General features: G+C 41.2%; 1 protein-coding gene across 1 annotated transcript in view; it reads right to left on the reverse strand.

The window, feature by feature from the left end:
* Positions 1-5,035: 5,035 nt before the first annotated feature.
* The window catches only part of KLF7 (Kruppel like factor 7), a 34,536-nt gene continuing 16,676 nt past the window's right edge, over positions 5,036-22,895 (reverse strand). Inside the window, exons 3-4 of the mRNA XM_026853198.1 lie at positions 20,033-20,156; positions 5,036-13,177 (exon numbers count right to left, since the gene is read on the reverse strand). Of these exons, the coding sequence (XP_026708999.1) occupies positions 13,126-13,177; positions 20,033-20,156 (176 nt within the window). The 3' untranslated portion in view covers positions 5,036-13,125. The remainder of the gene's footprint in view (positions 13,178-20,032; positions 20,157-22,895) is intronic.

A 22,895-nucleotide genomic window follows, 5' to 3' on the forward strand; every position in this document is an offset into this window, starting at 1 on the left:
GGATCTCTAAGTGCACAAACTATCAATATACCATTTATGGCACAGAGACAAGAGGTGATTGTACCACCACTCTATGAGGGTAAGATGATTGCAAGGTGGAGCGTGGCAGTGTGCTCCTGCCCTGCCCCTAACATGACCTGTATTTCCCATAACCCTGTTCAACCAATAACCACCAGTGGTGATCATCGGTTGCATCTGGTTGTGATGGCTGTATCCTACTCAAAGAGGATCTGGGGGGAAACAGGTGACAATACAATAGCCAAGGGCTAATTTGAACAATGCATCCACCTAACCACGGTGCTGGTCAATGTCCCGACTCAAGCCAAATTTGGAAGAAACTAACTTTTGTAGTCACTGTGTAAATATGACTATGAGTCAGTTATCTCCATAAATTGCAGACAACCCAGGGCCTGTTGAGCTCTCCTGTGCGGCATCAGGCTGCATGCCAGGATCACCTCTTGAGCAGGGACACTGCTCAAGGTTACTCCTCAAGTTTGAGAGATTTCTTGCTGCAACAGATTCTCAGTGAGTGATGCTAAACTTTGAAATCTTAGCCAAGTGGTATAAAGGATTAATTGCACATACATAATCCTTTCGACATAAACCATCGACCAAGTCTGGGACTAGGAACGGATCCAGCCGCACCTAGACTTCTCTCTAAGAAGGAGTTTAGAAAGCAAGGGGGTCCATTCTGAACCTCTGTGACTCAATGGGAAGGTCTCCCTGAGAGTTTTGTCTGACCCTGTCCTCTGTGCAGTAAATATCAAGTGAACCATGCCATCAAATCTTGTTAAGCCACTGTTGCATCTACTATCAAACTTTGTTAAATTGCTGGTTTATATGAATAAACATATTGCTACTTCTCTCTTACAAGTGAAGTGCATCACTACATCCACAACAACTATACTTGACAAGCACACATGTTCCTTGGGTGTCATACCATTGACTCACCAGTACGTAGTTATATTCTCTGAGGTGCAGAGTAACCCAGCCACAATTTTATTTCTTGGGTCTCTGAACAGTGATCACTTTAGCTCCCTATAATTCATCCTTCACAATAAGGAAAATGTAATTTATCATTTAAGAATAATTTAATCATTAAATATCAATTAATCAGTTAAATGTAAAGGGGTGATAATGGTCTTGGGGTAAGAAGGGAAATTGTCATCTGGAAGAACAAAAACCTGAAAAAGGAGAGAGATGAGGAGGTTCAGAGTGGGTTGAGAGGATTTAGGGAAATGTTTGCAAGATAAGCATCAGAAAAGAAAAGCTGAATGGCAACAGTTAAGGTTTATTAATTACTTGGGATTTCAGCATGTTTGTGGCGATGCCTTGGAGCTAGTCATGTGATTTTACATGAAGATAAAGATCTGCAGCCAAGACCTTCCATTCTGTGCCACAGCTCTTGAACCATATTTAGGTTATACTCTGGCAGCTCTTGCTGAGTCCCAGAGCATTAGGCATTGTTCTGATTAGGAGAGCTGTGTCCTCCTTCCTCTTACAAATTACCTTCCTTGTAGTGACTCTTTCTGCACCATCAGCTAGCCACAGTATTTCAGGGTCACAGAAAAGAGGTGGAAAGGAACGTATATTTTAGGGATCAAAATATTTACTCAGAAGGCCAATGTTCTCATCACTGAATTTTAGGAACTTGTATTTATTTTGCAGCTTTCTGTCAAAAGGGTAAGAGACTTTTGTGAAGGGCAGGATCTCACAGATCCTTCCTGAATATTCAAAAATACTTTTAAAATCACTTGACCATACTTCTCTTTACTTATGGGATTGGTACTAGTCCTAAATTTGCTAACACTAGCTAGACTGTATCCTAATGGAAAAAGTGCCTTCCGATTACTTCAGTAAATTACAAATATTAGATAGGAACCTTGGACCAGAAGATGTTCACCTGGATTGGGACTCTGGTTTCTAGTCCCCACACTCCATATTATTTGGGGAACTCAAGCTGAATTTGAGGTACACCTATCCTGTTCCACCTGTTTGAGATGCTTTTGTTCAGTCTGCACGCCCAAAAAGTCCAGTGGAAATCCAGCAGATAAATTTGACTGAGTTTGGAAGAGCCCCCAAAGCCCTGAGGAATTTTAAACTAATTATGTAACCAAGGTACAGCACAGCTTCATCTTGCCTCAGTTTTATTGCTTCTCCATCCCTGAACATTAACCAGCCAGAACATAAGCAGACAATGAGTCTGAAACCATGTGCAGGGTTACATGAGGAACGGTCTCTGAAAATAGGATGCATCCATTATGGTTTCAGACATAAGATCTCCAGAAAACTGAAAGCAGTGGACAAGCCATGGACACAGAAGGCCCCTAGAAGCAATAGTTCCAATAAGCCTCATCAGCTCTCAGCACCACTGAGGTACACGAGGAGGCATACAAGCTCTTAGTCAGCAGACATGGTTTGTGACTGGGCCTTCCAATCAGGTGGCCAGGAACTGTTCACGAAAAACTACTTATTTTATATCAAAACTTACTGACATATTTAGAAAATAATTAAATACAGAAGTATTACAAATATTTTTAAAGCACTAAAATAGCATAATTCTGGTGGCCAACTCACACTTTCATTCACTTTTAATTCTGTTCTCATTATTTACTCTCACTAGGAAAAGGTGAGGTAAAGCCAAAAATAAAGAGGGAAGAAAAATCTACATTTGTAAGTTTCATAGGAAGCATTTTTCTTTTTTTCTTTTTTCAGCTCAAGTAGCTTAGAAAAGATGATACTTGAGGAAACTAATGCAGCTGGCAATCTCTTTCTACTAGAGAGCTGCCCACCAGGTATCCACATGTTGCAGTCATTCCTAGACACTGCTGAACTTGCTCAGTCTCCTACGGCCCGACAAAGGGGTAGGGACACCTCAGCCCTTCTCCGCTTCAGCTGAGATGCATTTGAAGGAGAGGAACCATGTCTGAAAAGTCATGCAAAGTTTGCACTTGGTGAGTTTGCATCAGATGAGCTCAACAGGATGGTCATATGCAGCCTCATCCTAGAAATGAATAAATGGTTTTTTCTTTCCTTAGAGAACTCTGCACTGCAACGGTGGCAGATGCCCAAGGTGTGTGACTGTGTGTTACCTGAACAATTTCAGAAAGAAGGAGTTCTTTCACAGTACATCTCTTCCCTGGCCTCTAGCCCAGGGAAGTGTCTGACAGCTATTCCTGCAAAGTATTAACCTACTTGCTTCTAAGAGGAATTGTATGATAGCAAAGCATTGTATTTTCTGAAAGTTCCTGGAAAACAAACTGGTTATATGTTGACCTGTAATTGCTAATCCTCCCTCCAATTCATGCCAGTTGAATACAGGCCAAAAAACACAGCCATGCTGCCCCAGTTTCCTTCAAAAAGGTTGTTCCAGAGCTCTCTGGAAGCCTCTCTCATGGGTGAAGAGCAGAGGACTAATTTACACTAGAAGTACCTTTGTCTAGACATGTAACTGTCAGAAAGCTCAAGGCAGGTGAGATGCTAGAAGCTTCCAGAGGTTTTCAAGGAATACAGCACGTGAAGGAACCTGGACCTTGTCTTTACAAGAAAAAGGCTATGAAGTCAAAATTCTATTTGAAGAAAGAATTCTGTGTCATACATAACTCCATTCATACCTACATCATACAAATACTTCAACCTACAACAAAGAGACCATCTTGTCTCTTGAGTCTTGTATCTTCATGGTAGGATGCTAAAAACTCTGTGACAACTGACTGCCTCAGTCATTCATGCTCTGTAAGAGTGACACCAAGATATCACTGCCACACTGAAACAGCCAGAGCACTGTGCATTTTGACCACTTGGAACACAAGCCCAAAATTTTGACCTGTGCTGAACCCTTTTCCAGTGCTCAAGAGCTGTTTTTTAACATACACCCAAACACTACAAATTAGGTCCATCATCAAATATCTGATACAACCTGAGTGACTAGAGCAGCCATGGGCATCACTGGGACTTTTGTCTTCCAACTTACCATGGGGCTTTCCAGAAATGCTTGGTATCACCTCAGCTCCTTTTGCATTCAACTCATCCCCTGGAGTGAGTCACCTCTGGATATGTCTCTTCATTAGCTACAGAGGGAGTATAAATGTGTAGGTTAGAATGGTCATCGGGGCTTCTAGATGCAGATATCAGGAGAGGAATCCTACCCTCTGCCACTTCTGGCAGGTTTCCCAACAGGGCAAGTGGGGCATGTTGTCCCAGAAATAAAAGCTAGCAAGTTGGCATCAGATGAGCCCTATAGGATGTTCACATGCAATACCCACTGAGGTTGCTGCAGTGTGTGAGCACAAGACAGCAAAAACCTAAAGGGATACCAGCCTGACTTGAAAAAGTAATTTCATTTTCTGCCATGACACTACAGAGTAATTGTGCTCAGAATGACTGTTTTTAATGCCTAAATACATTTTTAGTACTTGACCATCCAGGTGGATTCAATTGTGCTTGCAATTTTGCAGACATTAAAGACGTAGACTAAATGACTGAGGTGGGGGAAAGAGAACAATACTGCACTCCTGCGAGACAGCCTGACACACAGACTAGAGCACAGCACTAGTGCTCAGAAGCCTCAAAGTCTAGTCCTATTCTGACCACTAGCTGACAAATGGTTTAAAGCTAGGCATGGAAAATGCAATGCAAGTGTTCTGTCTATCTTTTACAAAAGTAATACTGGCTGAAATCTTCAACCAGTGTGAACTGTTGAGTAACAAGAGGTCACTGACTCCAACAGAAGCAGTATTAAAAGCCAAATCTGGTCAGCTTTTAAGGATAAGAACCTTCTTCTTGAGCATCTTTTCCAAAAGCAACACGTGATACAGCATGAATATAAGCAACACCTGAACTGTTATAAAATACATTAAAAAAGAAACTATTTAAATCCAAAAATGTGATTCTAATAAGCTAAAGCATACTTAGAATTTATATACTTCATGTAAATAAATGTTTACAGAACCGTAGCCTTAACTGATATGCAAAAGCCATTTCACAGAAGTTTTCATAAAGAAATAATATACAAGGCACACTAAACACTGTCGGGCCAAACACATTCTACTGTTTATTACACATATTACATTCTTAAATAAAAATGCGTCACATAACATTTTTGCATAGATATCTTACAATATACCAATTTAAAAAAGAATTATGAAACAGACCAGTAACAAAAATAAATTTTTTCTTCATTAATAATTTTGTAACATTAACATACCACCATCATATAATACAAATAATATTTTTAAATCTTAAGACTTTTTGTACAGCAAAAAAACTGACAAAGTAATATATTTATATATATATATATATATATAAAAAGCTTAAAAAAAATAAAATGTCAAAAAAAGGCAGAACTGAGGGCTACAAGATTGGGTACTTCTGTGATATATTAGAAATACCAGAGTAGGCCTGAGAGAACGTGACCGAGGGCATCTCCAAAATGCACTTGTCAGACACATCTGGTAAAAGAAAAATTATAGTGCAAAATGAAAGTCCTTCAAGCAATGTTGTCTTTTATTTTAAATAGGGAGCATTCATACTGTTTTTTATTGTTGCTAAAAAAAAAATCCCCCAAACAAAAGTCTAAATGTGTAGTAGAGAGCAAGAAAGGTTTCAAAGGATAAAGAAAGAAAACAGGCCACTTTGCAAAGTAAGAAAAAAAATCTCAGCCTGCATTATTATTTTTTCAACTAGATGAGTTGACATGCTAAACTAAGGCCTTGTTTCTAAGAGAAAAGTTGTCATGGTTTATATGCAGTGATTTCAAAACCAGGTACTTAAATTTGTGCAAGAACCTTCCTGTAGAGGTATCTTAATTGGTTGAAGCATTTCTTAACACTTCATCTTAACTGCATAGCATGCCAATGCAAACTCAATCCAGGCAATCAAGTAATAGGTGCAGCTAAAAAGTGATTTTAACTAGACTGATATTTTAATGTAGGGCAACTTCCTGGTAGAGACATGGCCTTGGTAACATAGTAGTGTTTAAACCAGTGTTGTGATCTGCTTCCAGAATCTGACAGGCCTGGGGTTTAAAATACAGAGTGACGGGTAAAATGTATGTTGCACGATACAAAGTAAAGATCAGCCCTTCAGCCATCAGGCCTTTCAGGGACTGCGTGTTAGCTTTTCATTTCCCCGAGAGCCCAACAATAAAGGCTAAAATTGTCACCTTTCTGTCCATTCTAGTTCACTTATAGTGTGTACATGCTAAGCCCTCATCCCCCTCCCTTCCCACCTCCCCTCCCACTCCCCAAATTTGCAGCCTACTCATTCACAGTACACAGCAACATGTATTTTCCAGCATTGTTGAAAACTTTCCTAGAGAAGCTGACATGATTCCTAAAACGCAGTGGCAACAGCAAGGGCCCTCCCTAAATCAAAGCAATAGGCACGGTTGGCTACTACAAAGTGTAAGTCAGTAGCTCAGTTTCCTCTTCTGTGTAGGTATATACAGTATACTGTTGTACATCCACACCCACAGAGATAGGGTGGAGAACCTGTTTTCTGGCAATATATAGAAGTTAGGACGAAAGCACTTAAAAAAAATCATCAACGCTTTCATTTTGAAAATTGCAAAGAGTTCCAACCAATTATTACACAAAAAATGCCATTAACAAGCATTAAGGAAAACTATAAAACCCTGTTCGAAAAATGACGCCTGCGTTTGCAAGTTTTCAGGTAGGGAAACCCATTCTTGAGGTGATAAAGGCAGCCTACTCCCCATCTCAATATTTTTATGTATATAATTCATATATACAATTATATCATTATATATATAACTTATATAGCACGAGTATGACTTGAGCTTCTTCCTCTAAGGGAGGAAGAAAGTCTCAACTTTATGAGACAGATCTTAGTACCTGGTAGGCCAGATCCTACAGTGCTTACAATGCTAAATCTTGCCACTGAAGCCAGTGTAGAGCTGTGGAGGAGAAAGACTGCAGTAGTCATCCCTAGACTATTAATAAAAAGTGACACATATGTGACAAAAGGAAGAAGAATATCCAAGCCTGATCTGGGAATGATCATTCAAGAAGGCGTAGATTTAATGCTAATGAAAGACAGGCGAAATTTGTCAATGAGTAGTTGTAGTATCTTGGGAGGAAATTATTTTCATCTTTCAAAACAGAGTTAAATAGAGTTATTGTCAAGCATTGGTTTTGTTCTTGGTATGTGGGGATCTTTGCAAGTGCAATTCTATCTGAAATCAGCAAAAAGAACTTTAGAAGAGTGTTGGGTTAGAGGCATCACCCAGGATATGAAAGCGTAAAAGCAGTCTTACCAGATGGAATGACAGGATGTGCCAAGTCCTGAATGAAATCAGGAATAAAAGCCCTTGATCCACTGGGTGCTGGCCTAATAACATTAAATTATTTACAAAATTTTTCTTTTTTTTTTTTTTTAAATTTAAATATTTTGACACATATTGAGGGAACAGGCAGAGAAAAGGAAACACTTAAGCAAGTTGGATTTTCATCAGCTTTGTCAAAAGCACCAATTATGACCTCTTTTGTACACAGATAAACAAACTGTGTTAATTAGGAGCAACCTTTGTGTTGGAGACAGCTAAAAAGCCCAAATTGTCTAGGGATAGGTAAAAATGAGGGAAAAAGCCTGATTCTGTAGATATCAGAAAGGTCACAGATAAGATACAGTCACTCACTGCAAGTATCATATTGATCAACTCCATGTTAGCCATACACCCTAGTGTTTAGTTATCTTTTTACTCCTGAAGTTAAAATACTTTCAAAAGCAAGGACCTGGGCGGGTCCTCTCGCATTCAGGTTCTTCTTCCCCAACTGTGTTTGGTCAGTGCTTTCCATGTATTAAGTGGAAATGTGCTAGCTAAAAAAACAGTAAACCCAAATCCAAAAAGCCTGAGGAAAATACGAACGAATGAAAATAAAAAAAGTTAATGTTCACCTTTGTAAAAATATATGTTGCCTTAGATTTCAGGTCCTGGAAACCATTTCTGAGACATCACATGGGTTTTTTGGGCCAGCAAACTTGTTTCCATAGTATCTGGTTGGTCCCTGCAGCTGTGACACATCTCATGGTATGATACTGCTTCAAACTGGTTTGCTAAGGGTTTTGGTTTATTTTAAGATTTCCTCCTAAGTCTCCCTCATGAAGAAACCTTATGAAGTTCTGTTCCACCAGCACAAGACTGGGAAGAACTGGAACCAGTACACATTTAATCAGCGAGAACTCTGAAATGAATTATAGAAACACAGAAAAAATAATGTTTGAATGTTTTTCTGGATGTCACCTAATTCAACCCTCTGTTTAAAAAACATTTTAGTTAGATCAGATTGCTCCAAGACATTGAAAGAATCTAGGATTTCACTCTGTCCCTTCTCTTCTTCATTTGCCAATTTATCCAGGTAATATAATTTTTTAGGCTGAGAACTGGCTATTAAAAAGGAACAACTCTAGGATAGTGAAAAATACTTTGGACCCTGGAATCCCCTTTTCTGTTAGACCAACCTTTATAGAACACATGTAGTATTTCAGGTGGGTTTTTATCTCTTAAGGAGAAAACCAAACAGAACAAAGATGCACTGAAGTGTTGGTTTTGTCTAAAAAGTGACTAAAATACAACACCATGTGTCTTCATATTTCATATAGTATAACTGAAACTGTACATTTTTTTAGTTCAAGGTAAACCAGCAACGATTGTGTTGGAAAAACAGAATTTTGCTTGCCAGACCTCAGACTGGCAGCATAGAAAGCGTATTTCTAGAAGCATATTTTTATACACAGATTTAGCAAATCTGATTAGAAAACTCTTTATACTGGTGCTTCCTAAACGATTGTTCTTAAATCACTTTTCAAAATAGAATCTTGTCATGGAGTATAGCTTGTCTCAGTTAGAAAATGGAAAAATCCAGAATAAATAAATTATATCAACACTGTGACATATGAAATAACGTCTTGATCTGGAATATTCTGGGTTTGGTCTCTGAACTACAAGAAAATTACTGACATATTGGAGTGAGCCTAGCAGAGAGCCACCACGCAGATCAGGTTCTGGAATACATGGTGGATGAAGAGAGGCTGAGAGACATGGTTCAGTCTTAGGAAGAGAAGAGTAAGGGTAGATATCACTGCTGTCTACAAATACCCAACAGAGGGCGTAGAGAAGAAGCCAGATTCTTCTTGGAGGTGCACAGTAGAAGAAGCATTGAAAACAAGTTGGAACATGAAAAATTCCTGCTTGACACATGGATTTAAGAAAAATATTTTTTTTAACCATAAGGTGGTCAACTTGGTCCAGCTCGCACAGAGAGATGGTAGAATTTCCATCTTTGAGGATATTTAAAACCCAGATGGATACAGCCTTGAGCAATCGGCTCTAGTTGGAGGTTGGCCAAGATGGCCTCTGGAGGCCCCTTCCCACCTGCATGACTCTATGGTTGACTGCCCTGCTGCAAAATATTATTTAGCTCTTCACAACAACTCACATTTGCTTTAGTTGCTTCTTCTACGTACTCTGTTTTGTGGGACTTGTTTCAATTTGTTCTTAACCTATAGTTCCATGGCCTTGGAAACCACAGTCTAACTTTCTCATAACAGCTTCTCTTTTGCAAATAGGCATAAATGTAGCATGAAGGAAACAAGGTTAAGCTTCTCCTTTCTACAGCTGGATAACTGTCACCAACTCATCCGTTTACGGGTTTGCTTCCAAGAAGCCTTACAGAGAGGATTAGCCTTTCCTCATTAGTCTGTTTCTAGTCATAGTTTACAAATAGAGGACAACTGTACAATTTCAGCAAGGAGACAAGCCCAAAAAGGATCTAGCTATAACAGATTACACAAATTTGAAGTGCACAGCTTAAAATATCTGCAAAGAAAAAAAATCTGTCATTGTAAAAAACAAATCCTGGAATGTGTCACTAATTATGCCTTTCCAAAATGGAGACTCCTTCTACAAAATACTGGCTGTGGTTCAAAATTTTAGTAATGACTAAGACACTTGCATATGAGCACCCAAAAACTGAAGTCCAGAGATTGACTTAGTACATCATGTATACAGGTGAAAAATATCTCCCTTTACAAATAGAAAATGATCCCAAAGCTCAAAATTTGGCTTCAGAGTTCCAGACCTGCTACAGAGAGAGCCTGAGAAATCAGAAATCTGGTTAAGTCTCTTATCCCCCTTTTCTCTATGTTTTTTAGGCAATCTGGATCCATGATTTAGATGTAGGCCTGCCTCTACAACAAAATAATCACATATTTCAGCATGTTTTTTTTTCCATGGGGCCCTTGTTCTGCCATATTTGAATAAGATGTCAACAAGACCATGAATGGCAACTGGAAGTAAATAAACAGTCTTGCTTGATTTTTTTTCCATTTTAAAGAGTCTGGTGCTTAAACTGTCACTTTATTAAGTTTTGTAGACTACTGATAGCATGTCTAAAGGCAGGTGTGTTAAGAGGTCAAAGGAGGATATTTATGCAGGTTCACAGCCAATGAATATCATAGTGGTGGGTTTGAGAGCACACACTTTAGGAGACTACAGTAATGAAATTCTAGGATTCTCTTATCCGTTTTTTAGTCTAAATGCACTGACTAGATGCTCTACAGTTTCACACAGCTGAGGTTTCAGTTCCCATTAGACATCTGGCAGGATGCTCTATATATTCCAACACAAATTGGATTCTAGGGCCCTCAGTCCCAGTGGAACAGCTGGGTGGAATGGCCATAAAAAGTATGCAAATACAGAAGTAGAGAAATACGAGATTGTCAGCAAGCAGTGCTCCGCAATTTTAAAATGTATACATATATATATAAGCATATATATATACACATATAGAGTATAGTTAGTTTTAAATCTTTGGAATAAACTCAGTTTTTGTTCTCTCTCTCTTTCTGTCTTTCTTTCTTTTCTTTCTTTCACTCTCTCTCTTGCTCTCTGTCATGCTCTTATCACAAATGTTACATCATTGTCCCTAAAAGATGGTTAGATTTTGGTCCATATTTCATACCATATGGGCCAGACATCGTATTTCCCCCCTGTCCCCAAAGTGTTCAGTTGACAGTCACAGTGTTTTGTGAAAACTGTGAGGAAAAACAGCATCTTTTGATTAAATTCAATCTCTCACTGGAACCAAAGGTTGCAACATGCTGAGAATTCAAGTGCCAAGGATCCCGGTGACGTCTCTTAAACATCTATCAAGTTTCTTGTTTGTTCTTTTTTCCCTTAAGAGTATAGCTTTACCTCCCAAAACATAAATTAAGGGAAATATTTAACAGTCAATGAGTCAAAACAGTCAAAGAAGGGCAGTTGGCTAATACAGTATAAAAGAGCAGCAACCATTTGTGGACCACGCGCCATTTTGTTTCATTTCTAGACACATCTTGTAGGGATGGTCCCAGAATATACAAAATATACAACCTAATGACCACCTGCCTGCTTGCATAGGCCATTTTTATGGTCCTAAATGCAGTCTTTGGAGTCAGGGCCAGTGCCAAATAGTTTCAAATGCAAGTTATGGTAAGATACATTTTTTTGTTTTCTTTTGTAATGAAGACTTTAATCCACTTTGAGCCAACAAAATCAAATTATCAATAGGACTGAAGGATGAGCATGAGACCTCCACTTCTCCTTGATGGTTCACACAGTAGGCCAAAATGGACCTCTAGGTTAGTAATACTTTAGACCAATCATTTGGAAAAGCCCCACTGCTGTATGTAAAATCCAACCCTTCCTTCACTGTTCATACTGTTATATTTTTCCATATAGGAGTGGGCTACAGCATTAAATTGATGAATGGAAAAGGAGGACTTTGATAATTTCTTTAAAAGGCTAATGCTGAATGGAGCCATTGTACTTGGAAGAGGTTCTTGATTTCCCACTCAGAGACTGGAACAGGATTTTTGGCTTGGATTATTTTGTGTGTAAGATGCTCAACAAACATTAGCTTTAAATTAAAATGTCTGCAGGTGCTCTTTACACAAACAAAAGTCTAATGTTTTAAATTGGTTAATAGAAGAACAGCAAGAAAAAGCAACATAATTCATCACTAAGTCACTGTGGGTTGTGGCTAACATGCTCACATGATGTGGAAGGAATCCTGTAGTCATGCCTGTGTGGCCAGTCCCAGACCAATATCCAGGTGAAGACAAGGAGTTCTGAAGATCACTTGTTCATGGAGAAAAGAGAAAAAATGTTTAAGCTTCCAAATAAGCTTTTAAAGTTTTTTGTTCAACAAATAAACAAGAAGTCCTAGCTATGGCAATAAGGTGAGGCCTACAGAGATATTAGGTGCTGTTTCTCAGGGATTCATCCCTTGGCTACTTAGCCATCATGGCAGCAGCTTCCAGAGTCCCTAGTGCATATGTTGTGCAATAGCCAAAACAAAAATTAAAATAAAAACAACCAACAAAAATATAGTCCTCCATGAAGTCTACATAAACTCAGGCCAAAAAGAGGGTATTTGTGTCACAAGTGTCACTCCACAGTCTACTGCCATTAAGGCCACTGGTATTGACTTAAAAGGATCTCAATAGCTCAGTTCTAGGAAGAAGAACCAAAACCAAGACAGGTCAAAGTGTCTGTGAAAAGTCTGACGCACTGAACATTGGGAATTCTCAGACAAAGAACAAATGAACCAAGAGGTTAATTTTGGCTACCAAACTGGGATTTGGTTTTCTAGGTCATTGTTTTCCCCCATCTATTTAAAAAGAAAGTTAGTGCTACAAATATGCAACTTCAAGACGACATATTCTCCTATTGAGTTGCATCGAGAAGCAAGTTAAATAAGCCCCTCCTACTGCCATCCACCTGCAGGGAAGCCTCCTCTGTTTTCTTTGATTTCCGTTGGCAAACAGAGGAAACAAATCCAAGTGCGATGAAGTACTGTAAGCAATTGTTCCTTCTCATTGACTTCACCTCTATACCAATTCCTCGCCTGCATCTTCTCGCATCCATCTGGGGCAAGGCATAAAGAACCGATGTACGTACTGAAGTATAACAGGGTGCATGACAGTGTGAGCATGTGGTCTCTGTACAGAGGATTACACGTGATCAAGTTCTCTTCTCCTGCAAGGTAGCGCGTTGTAACTTGAGTTCCACTTTCATCTTACAACACTTAGCTCAGATGACATCCATGCCAAGCTGACCGATATTTAGATGTGTCTCTTCATGTGGAGGGCGAGGTGATCAGACCTGGAAAAACACCTGCAAAATAAAGCAAGTGGGAATGAAATAAATATAGAATTTGGGAATACAGAGTTTCTGCTCCTTCCTCCTTATATGCAGGAGGAAATATATATTCGAATTTGGAGACATTCTTTAGATTATCCATGGATCACCACTAAACTCTGTGTGATTGACCTCTGTGACCACAGACGGCCAACTATCCTGGCTCTTCAGCAGCTAAATAAGACTACTCTTCTCCTTTCTCTGTTCCTCTCTCTCCCTCTTCTCTCAACTCAGTCAAACATCAGGGAAGAGCGCTCATCTATGCACCTGTAGTATAAAATCCAATATTTAGTATAAGTGCATGTGTGTATATATAAAAAAATAAATAAACCAAGTCAGTTTTGCTCACGTACTCAGCAACACCAGTTAAAAAACCCACCAGCTTTCTCAAGTGCTCAGAACCTGCAACAAACACCAAAGTACAAAGCCAGTTTTGAAAACTGAATTCTCCTTTCTAACTCCAAACTGGAAAGAATGCTCGTTCAGAGATTGGAAGCTGACAATCCGTCAGGCTACATATCTGTCCCCTACTCTCTACTTGGAATCTGGGTGTTAATATGTGGATCTGGATGAATGCTATCTCCCTGAAGGATGTTGAGGGAAGATAAGGTATTATGCCTATTTTATAAGAGTGCAAATTGAGACACAAAGAAGGCAATGACATTGTAAATCACATAAGAAGTGTGGTAAAACCAGAAAAAAAAGAAGCTTTCGGCTTCTGTTCTTTATCCACAAAGTAATTTTTCTCCATCTTGTAAGAAAACATGATGTTTTGACATTCTGAAGATGTAGATGGATGCTGATGAGACGGACAGAGCAGCGACCCTAGAGAACTAGTTGAGTTTTAGGGCTGGTCTAAACATATAGTTAATTGAGAATAAGGTAGGGCATGAATTTGAAATGAAGCATCTATTCTTGATTAACTCACTCTCTGAAGGCTTATGACTGTCTTCTTTTGAAATTACTTAATCCACTTGGGAAGTGGGTTAAGACAGTCAGAATAAAATACACTTACTCGAGGAGAAGAACAACCCCAGAAAGAGTTTATCAGGAATTACTATTCTAGAACAGCTGCCCTATAGTAGACATGCTGCAGGGCACTCACAGCAGAAGGAGGAGCAGCCCAAATTCAGGCATTTCAAGATATTGTCCGAGTGATCAGGGGAATAAATTCTCAGGAGGACAAGTGCTTTTCTTCCCTGTCATTCAATATATACCCCATTTTATCAAGACTGCCAGTGAGCAAGAATTGTTTTTCAACTTCATACCCATTAGAAATGAGATCAAAAGCACAAACCCATTTCACACCCACCATCACAGTGTCATTAAAGATATGTATGGCACCAGAGAGCAAACTGCAGGACAAGCGGGCAGTGGTTCTGGCTGCCTACCCCAAAGCCCTAAAACGGAGCCTGACTGTCAGAGAGGCAGGACTCAGGCACTCTCAGAAATTAAACTTCGACTACATACTTCAAGTTGAGCGCTAAAAACCAGGAGGTTTCCAAGTTCCCTGCAAATCTTGGCTTGCCTTCTTTCCACTCTATGCCACAAGACACTGGCTTATTTATTACTACTAAAATCAAAAAACATCTATTATAAATATCACACAAACCCCCACATATCTGTTTTGAGAAAACTGGTTTTGTAGGCTCTGAGGGCAGCACAAAAAGCTACTTCCAGAACTGACTTGCCTGGAATGTCTTTTCACTGCCCCACAGATTCAGAGTATAAGAAAGCCACTGATGCTGGTATGAAGAATATCCAAATGGTTTATTATGAGAATTTGGACAGCTCATACATGGGCACTGAACATATTTCCAAAAAAGCAGTAGTTTAGTATTACGTATTATTCAGAAAGGAAAAGATAAAAAACCAAATTTAACTACTCAGTAAAAAAAAACAAAACCAAAGATAAAAAAAAAGACCACTCAATCTAAAGGCAAACACTCAGAGAATAAACACCCTAAGCAGAGAAAGGCTGAGAAAGAGAAGAACTATAAAAACGAAGAGGTTTAAAATAGCTAGGGATTGTTTTCTGTCCTGCTGGCAGTACTCCCCTGCACAGGCAATCTATCTGCATCTACATGCAGAGATAAACAATCGAGATACGCATTTTTAAGACAAAGAAAATTTGCAAGAAGGCAACTTTTGCAAGAAAAGCTAGATACTCATCTTCTGTGGATGAGCATAGCTCTGCTCAAATCAGCTGTTCTCTACTGATTTCTAGCAGCTTACAAGGGGGTTAATACCTTCAGAGTGGCAAAAAATTAAAAAAGACTTCAAAGTAGGAGGGAGGCTGCATTCCTCCAAGCTCCTACATGAAGCAGTGTGAGACAGACGAGAATCTGACAATGGACACTTGGCTTTCAACAGCAGGCTCAGCACAGCTAGAATTTTCTAGCCCTAGGGTGCCAAAATACACCCTTGGACCAACATCTCTCTGTCAGTCTAAACTGAGAAAGCAGCATGCTCTGGCTACGAGGGCTGCCAAAACGAAACAACAGCTTGAGTGGCTGCCAAAAAGACACGCACCAGCTGGCACTTCAGTCTAGGACTAGTCCTAAGACCACCACCCAAGCACAGCTTTTCCTCTCCAATTGTCTCCATTACAGATGCAACCCAAGAAAAAGGATGCTGAGTCATAGCACAGCAAGATCTATTAAAAATATGGATTCAATACATTGTTTCACATCAGTAACCACAGTATTAGCATATAGTATATTTTTCGGCCCTAGAATATTTTTATAGCTAATAAAATGGTACCATATTTGCTAGTTTATAGCTAATAAAATAGTACAATACTAATTCTTCACATCCTCCTCCTGACTAATTTGGTTAGTTCTATCTCTTGCTAAGGCTGGTGGATGTTGACATTTATTTTCAACAGTAAGTAAAAAAAAATTTTGCAGCTAAATCACACTGTCAAAAAAAGCTACTGATCAGTGGAGACATTTTTTTTCCTTCTGGGACTAGACACAGCAGTGGAAAAAAAGGTCCACAGGATATGCTGTCAAGGCAAACTCCTTTCTTCACAAATTAAGAAACAGCAGGTTGCGGGTCTCTAGCGCTGCCCGTGAGACAAGACCTTGCTCCACACCTCTGGCTCTACACCTCTTCCAGTCCCACACCAGCTCTGCACTTTGTACATGGGCCCACCACAACCTTCCCCCTCATCCCTCCCCCATCCAGCTCTTCCTAGAAAGGGCAGTTTTATGCTAGAGTAAGATATCCTCATTCTGAAAGTCATACAGTGATGTGTGATACATAAACTCCCTGCTCCCAAACATGATTCCCTGCTTTCTCTTTTTGCTCTATCTCCTTAGCAACACAGTACTGCTCGGCACTGAAGCCTCTGCAGGAGAAAGAGGGAAGGTAACTACAATGAGAGAAGAGAATATGTCGCTCAGCCATCTTTCTTACCAGCTGTGGATTCTCCACTATGAGATGTGTTCATTACAGCTAAGTATGCTCTTAGCTTGCTGTCAAAAAGGAAACCACGTGCACATGCGCATGCACGTGCAGAGCAACACATACCCAATAGTCTGGCACTAAATTGCCACCTCCTAAACACATATTTATGCAGAACAAGCGAGTGCCACTACCCTGTCATCCTCTTCCCCTTGGAGTGCTGAGGGCTTGCACTGTGTGAGGAACATAACCCTAGCCTGTGTTTCTGAAGAGCAGAATTCCGGGGGAATGCTATAACCAGCATATCCCTGGTGTCTGGAAGGCACTAGAGACTTGTACACTGCTTTTCACACCACTTTAGCTGATTCTCCTTTCTCCCCTGCTGCCACCAAACCACACACCACTTGCAATACATATGGTGCTACTGAAACCAGTGGTAGTTTGCCAGCCGTAACTACCAATGTGATCCGTTGGTTGCATGGTGTTGAGATAGGGCTGGGACAGCAGAAGAGAATCGTGACTTACCTCTTTTGTTTTAAAACTGACCTGTACAGGAGGACATTAATACCCCTTTGATGTGAGCCAGAAGGTCAGAGACACAAATACATCTGAAAACAGCCTGGGAAGGGAATTTCAGCCAGACTGGGTGCACAACATTCCCCTTCTTTGTTATCTGAATCACCACTTTCATGCTCTGATTGCCAAGGTATGGCCTTCACCTCTCAACAACAGGCATATGTTTTGTGCTATGTCAGTGTTGTTAAAAGAGCTCCAAAAGGCTCCTTAAACAAACCAGGATGTCTAAGAGAGTGACCACAACTCCTGTCAATATAATAGGGGGTGTGATAAAGGGTAGTAGTTCAAATAACGCGAAACTGTTCTCCAGCTGGGAACCCTGGCTTAAGAAGAAGCTTCTTTAACATTAAAAGTCTGCCTAAATAGCTATGGACAGATTTAGGTACATATTTCAGTGCTTGCTTGAGGCGACATCTGCAATAGGCGGTAGTAGAGAGATCTGTGAATGAGAAAAGAAGGAAAAATAGTTGTACGGCAGAATGGGCCAAAAGAAGAACAGGCACTGTCACTCTACAAGCTTGGAACAACTGACTGGGAGAGTAAAGACAAATCTGTCTCCTACTTTCACACACAGATGGTGTGTGCATGGACTTTAACAGTGCACAATTCCCAGCACTCTTAACTTATTAATAAATATTTTTCCTTCATCTACAGATTCAGCTGAAGAACAGAAATGCATTAAATGATTGCAGGAATATCTCTCTTGACTGCAGTGAGTAACTTGGCTGCCAAAGAAAAAACCTAGGTAGGAAGAAATAACATGTAGAGGGAGAAGAATGAATACTTAACAAAGGGCTGAAAGAGACTGAGGAGTTGAAAATACTGACTGTATTTCTTTAGATCTCTGTTTAAAATATGGTCTGTCCTGACACAAAAACCCTGGGGCTTTGTGTGTGTGTGTGTGTTTGTGGGGCCAGGATGGTTAGTTTGTTCTTCAGAGGAAAGAAAGGAGAAAGACAATGCCTTACATTCAAAACAGAGAACATAACTGTTCTCCTTCACAGAGGTGCTTATACAAAAGCAGAACTCCAGAGGTCCCTACTTGGTTTATCCTGTCCCTCATTCTGAGCAAACAAAAGATAATCCAGGGATAGAACAAAAGGTAATCCAAGAGGAAGCCCTCTGTGGGGGAAAGGGGACGGGAAAAGGGGAGACAAGGGCAGAAGAGCACTTAAGGAGATGAAGCTCTTGGACAGGCAGGATGTGAAAATGATCGAATTTCCTTCCCATAAAAGGATGGGGTCCATTGTTTATGTCCCACACATCCTCTTTCCACGCATGTTCTCGGCTGGTCTGGTGTACCCAGAGGCTTCCTAAAGCCTTTATTGTATTACAAAACGTTTCCTTATCAGAGCAGAGAACCTTAGTGCTGCATTAAAAAGATAGGTAATTTTCTTAAGCCTCTTTTAAAAATATATATAAATACGATTAGCTGGATAACATGTTCAGATGCAAGCACATTATTTGATTACTCAATAGTGGATCCAGGTTTCATCCAGGGCACTGCCAATCTCCAGCTGGGGGGTGTGAGGGGGAGAAGTGCTCATTGTTCAATGCTGTCAGTGCTGTCAAGAGTCATTACAGGGGTAATTGCTTTTGCTCCACCCCAATTTCTTATCAATTGGGATTGGGGATGGGGAGGGTTTTCTCTTGGTTTTGTTTCTAAATTCAAAGAACCCAGCTTTCAGAAACGCTCAGCACCAAGCAAGGATGACCACATTTTTCAGAAGAGCTCACCATTCATTCAAGCAGCTAGAGTGATGAGGACTGCAAAAAGGAATCGGCAGTGAGCGGCGATAACCATGGCTCCAACTGGGAGCTGCAGGCTGCTCAGCTCACCAGTCAAAATTGGCCCCTCATCGCTGACTGCCCAGAGGAGGACTGTTGCATGAGAGACTCTTCAGGACCTCTGGCTCTGGGCACCTGTCAGGATTTTAAATCTGGGCCCACACAGAATGAAGGTGCAGAGTATTTCCCACATCAAACAGATGTCAAGGGTGAGATTTAAAACTGTAGGAAAAGATTCACTAATTAGTAGGAATGTGCATAGATCACTGATCCTACACAAAACAACCTATGAATTGTAAGATGTGCTTAAATCACTCTCATGCTTTTGAAAATTATGCCTTTTACTGACTCTCCCCTGTCACTTCAGGGGAAGCACTGGAGTCCTGGGCTCAGTTGTAACAGAAATTAAGTGCTTTTTTCCTAAAGGTTTCCTACAGATTTGGGGCACTTGTTGCACAACAGCCACACACACTCCCCATGCCCCCTGTCATACACCCATGTATCTGTGAGGCCCACCGGTTTTGTGAGGCTCACCCTGCCAAAACACAAGCAGCCAGCAGTGGTCTTTGGGGTAGTCCTTGAAGCAGAGCAAACAGAGGGAGCTCTGCCTTTTTGAGAGCACCAGGAGATGGAAAGCTGTGAGATACTTTGTCAAGAGGTCCATCACTGGTGATCCAGGGCTCTCTGGATGTCTTCTCCGCTTTACGAGCATTAACAAGAGCTGCCCTACGGACTGAATCCTGTGCCTACAACAGACACTGGCAGGCTTCAGTCAGACCTTCACTTGGTCCCACATCTTTCTCTGTGCTGTGGGATGGAAACAGCTTAGGCAGCTTTGGAACCATTCCTGCTCTGCCAGCTTGCCTGGCCACTGAGGCAGAGAGGACAGGGGCAGAGTGGAGGGTCTCTCCTTGGCTCGGGGATCGAGGCAGTGGGACAGGATGCCAGAAGGGACCCCTCTGCTGGGAGCCAAGTCTCTTGTCTCAGGGAAGTTGATGGCTCCACACTACTCACAAAGTCCACATGCTGCTTGAACACCGTGTTAGGAGGCTGCATTACCTGTCACAATGGTTGCATTTAAAGGGCTTTGCACCCGTGTGCTTTCTGTAATGCCTCGTGAGCTCGTCACTTCGTGCAAAACGCCACTCGCACCCTTCCCACGAGCACTTGTAAGGCTTCTCACCTGCAGAGGGGAGGAGAGAACAGTCAGCGTGGCAGCAGGATTACTGAGCACTCAGCTTGCAAGCCCTGTGTCCTCCCACCTTGCCTCTGTCCCCACTCAGGCAGGTTAGCCCATCACATAATTCATGGCCAGTGTGGGATGGAAACAACTTAGGGCTTATGAAGCACTGTACTAAGGGTGGATCCAGCCCAGATTTTACTGCTGCTAATATTCTTGTACAACCTTATTCCCCATTTCTAACAAAACCAGTCATCTTCAAAGAACATCCACAAATGCCTGTCCTACTGTGTGGCTGAAGCCTGATTTTCAATCAGCTTTTCAGCTCACTCTGCCCTTGCCAGATGAATTACAGTGGTTCCTGTGAGTGGCTCTAGTAACACCTGAACACACTGCAGGTGTACACCACTCTAGAGTGACCACCACCACTGCATCACCCGCTTTACCCTGGCTGCTATTTACCCCTCACATGGCCAGACTCACGTGTGTTCCCCTCGAGCTTTCATGCCTGCTGTCCCCTAGGAATGCAGCTTCTTTAGCTGCTTCTGACAACAAAAACTGCTCCTTGGTTCAAGAAATTATGCGTCAGGACAATGAGTGTGAAAGGAGACATGTTTTCTTCTTTAAATCAGCTGGTTCTTCAGGCTTTTTGCACTACACCTTTATCAGCTGTAATTCTGCCCCAAAATGTTAACCATACCACCGAAGGCAGTGAAATGGTACAGTGATAAAACGAGAGATTCTGGTCTGCTGCATTCACATCTACCTATTTTCTAACACAAACCAGTCTCGACAGATCAAGTCTGTCATGGTGTAACATCCATTGAGCCATTAACACCTTCTAATGAAGAATTCCAAGGTCTTGTGCCCCCCCCCGCCCTTTTCTTATTCAGTGCATGTATTTGTGTGCAGCGTATTTGTGTGCATGCAAATTTATCATCTCCCTGCAGAACAAATGCTCCAGTGCATCTTCTTCTATATAAACTCCATGTCACTATTCCCCACGCAGTCAACACTGTATGGATGCATCAGAAGAGGAGAGAGTTGAGATAAAATGCAGACAAGAAATCACTTTCACTACCAAGCTTCTAATCTGGGAATTATAAACAGAGAAGGGATTATTACTTATTCATTTTTCTTAAAATTGTTAAGATGATCTTAAAAAAACCACCACTGACCAAACTGAAGTTGTAGTCTGCATGACCTCTCTATGCCAGTCACATGAAACAATCACTTGGCCACAGCAGACAAATTTCTCAGAGCAGAGATGCAGATTTCTATATTTAACATGTCTATTCAGCAAGTAAAGGAGTGAGATCTGATTATGGGAGACCTATGTATTTCAAGGTGACAAACTGGAGAGACCAAAAGAGCAAGAAAAATAAAAAGGGCAAGAGAATTGCATCAAAATGCATGAAAAAAGCTGTTCTATGGTGAGTGAGTTTCTGCCAACTTCCTACTGCACAGGCAGCTCTCCTGCACAGTGGTCATCTGCCCCAGAGAGAACAGCAGAGTGGGCTGAGACATTAAGTGGAATTGAGCCATTTTACTGGCCTCTGAGAAGTTTCTCTGGCTCAGTAGCTCAATTAAAGGATTCACTGGTGTGAAGCAACTAAGAAGGGGCAGCAGCTGGCAAGACTCTGCCAAAATATCCATTTGTCCCTCAGTCCCTGAATGCAGAAAGGCCAGTCTGGATGTCTGTGTTGTGTGCCGCAGTCCACCATGGGAAAAAGTGCAACAGGACAATGGACTGAGCCAACAATAACACCATCCCACTTAGATTCTGCCTGCCTGGTCATCTCTGCAGACTTGTCTTTTGGGTTTTCCTTTTAATAGGATTTCTTCAGGGGGGGAAAAAAAAAGCAAGCAAGAAACTGCTTGTTAGGAGCCAAGTGCTGGTGTCTTGTTTCTGGGCTGGTTACTCAACTGTAGTTCAAACACTGTCACCAGTGCTGGCCCCAGACACTAGAGCTGCAGTTGCAGCGCTCTCCCTCCCCAGCCCTTGACATCCTACCTGGCGCACTGTATCTGCTCTCCCCTTTGCAGATTTTTCTGCAGGGATTTCCCCAGCCCTGGTCATGTCTATGATGGTGTACCGGTTTTGTCTGAACAGTTCATGCATTATTTTTAAGAGCTGTCAGTAAACAAGCCTCGATGATAACTCAGCTTCCTTGGTTCTCTGACGCTCTCTAGTGCTTACCTTAGAGTGGAGACAGCAAGGCATACAAACTGCCTTGCAGCGCATGTTTGCTACACATGCTGCAAAGCGAATGCAGAAGGCAACTGCTCAACCAAATCTGGCAGGTACAGCCAATCTGAATGATACAGTCGCCTACAGAGCAGAAGGGTGAAGGAAAAACATCCTGAGCTTTCTGCGAAACCAGGGCTATTAGGACTGAAGCCGAGTTTGGCTTGTTAACATTTGTCAAGAGCTTTGAAAATGTACAGTGCTATATATAGGTTACGAGAGACAGAAATGCCAGGCATGATTACTGGTAAACCCATGGATGTCACATATCTCTGTTACTTGCTGCAGGGGCTCCTCTCTCAAGTGTTCCTGGTCTGGCCTTGCACAGCCCTGAGCTGAGTTTTGTTTTCAGATGCTTTTTCTTCCTAACCCAAGCCCCTGTTCCACAAAATGTCAGACAGTACCTCTTTGTGCTCCAGACAGCATGCTGGCATACAGTGCTCTGTGTAGCACAAGATAAATGCAAAGGAGCATGGTGACCTTTAAAGCTATGT

Source organism: Athene cunicularia (genome assembly GCF_003259725.1).
Source record: "Athene cunicularia isolate RWA chromosome 7 unlocalized genomic scaffold, athCun1 chr7_part2, whole genome shotgun sequence".
Lineage (NCBI taxonomy): Eukaryota > Metazoa > Chordata > Aves > Strigiformes > Strigidae > Athene > Athene cunicularia.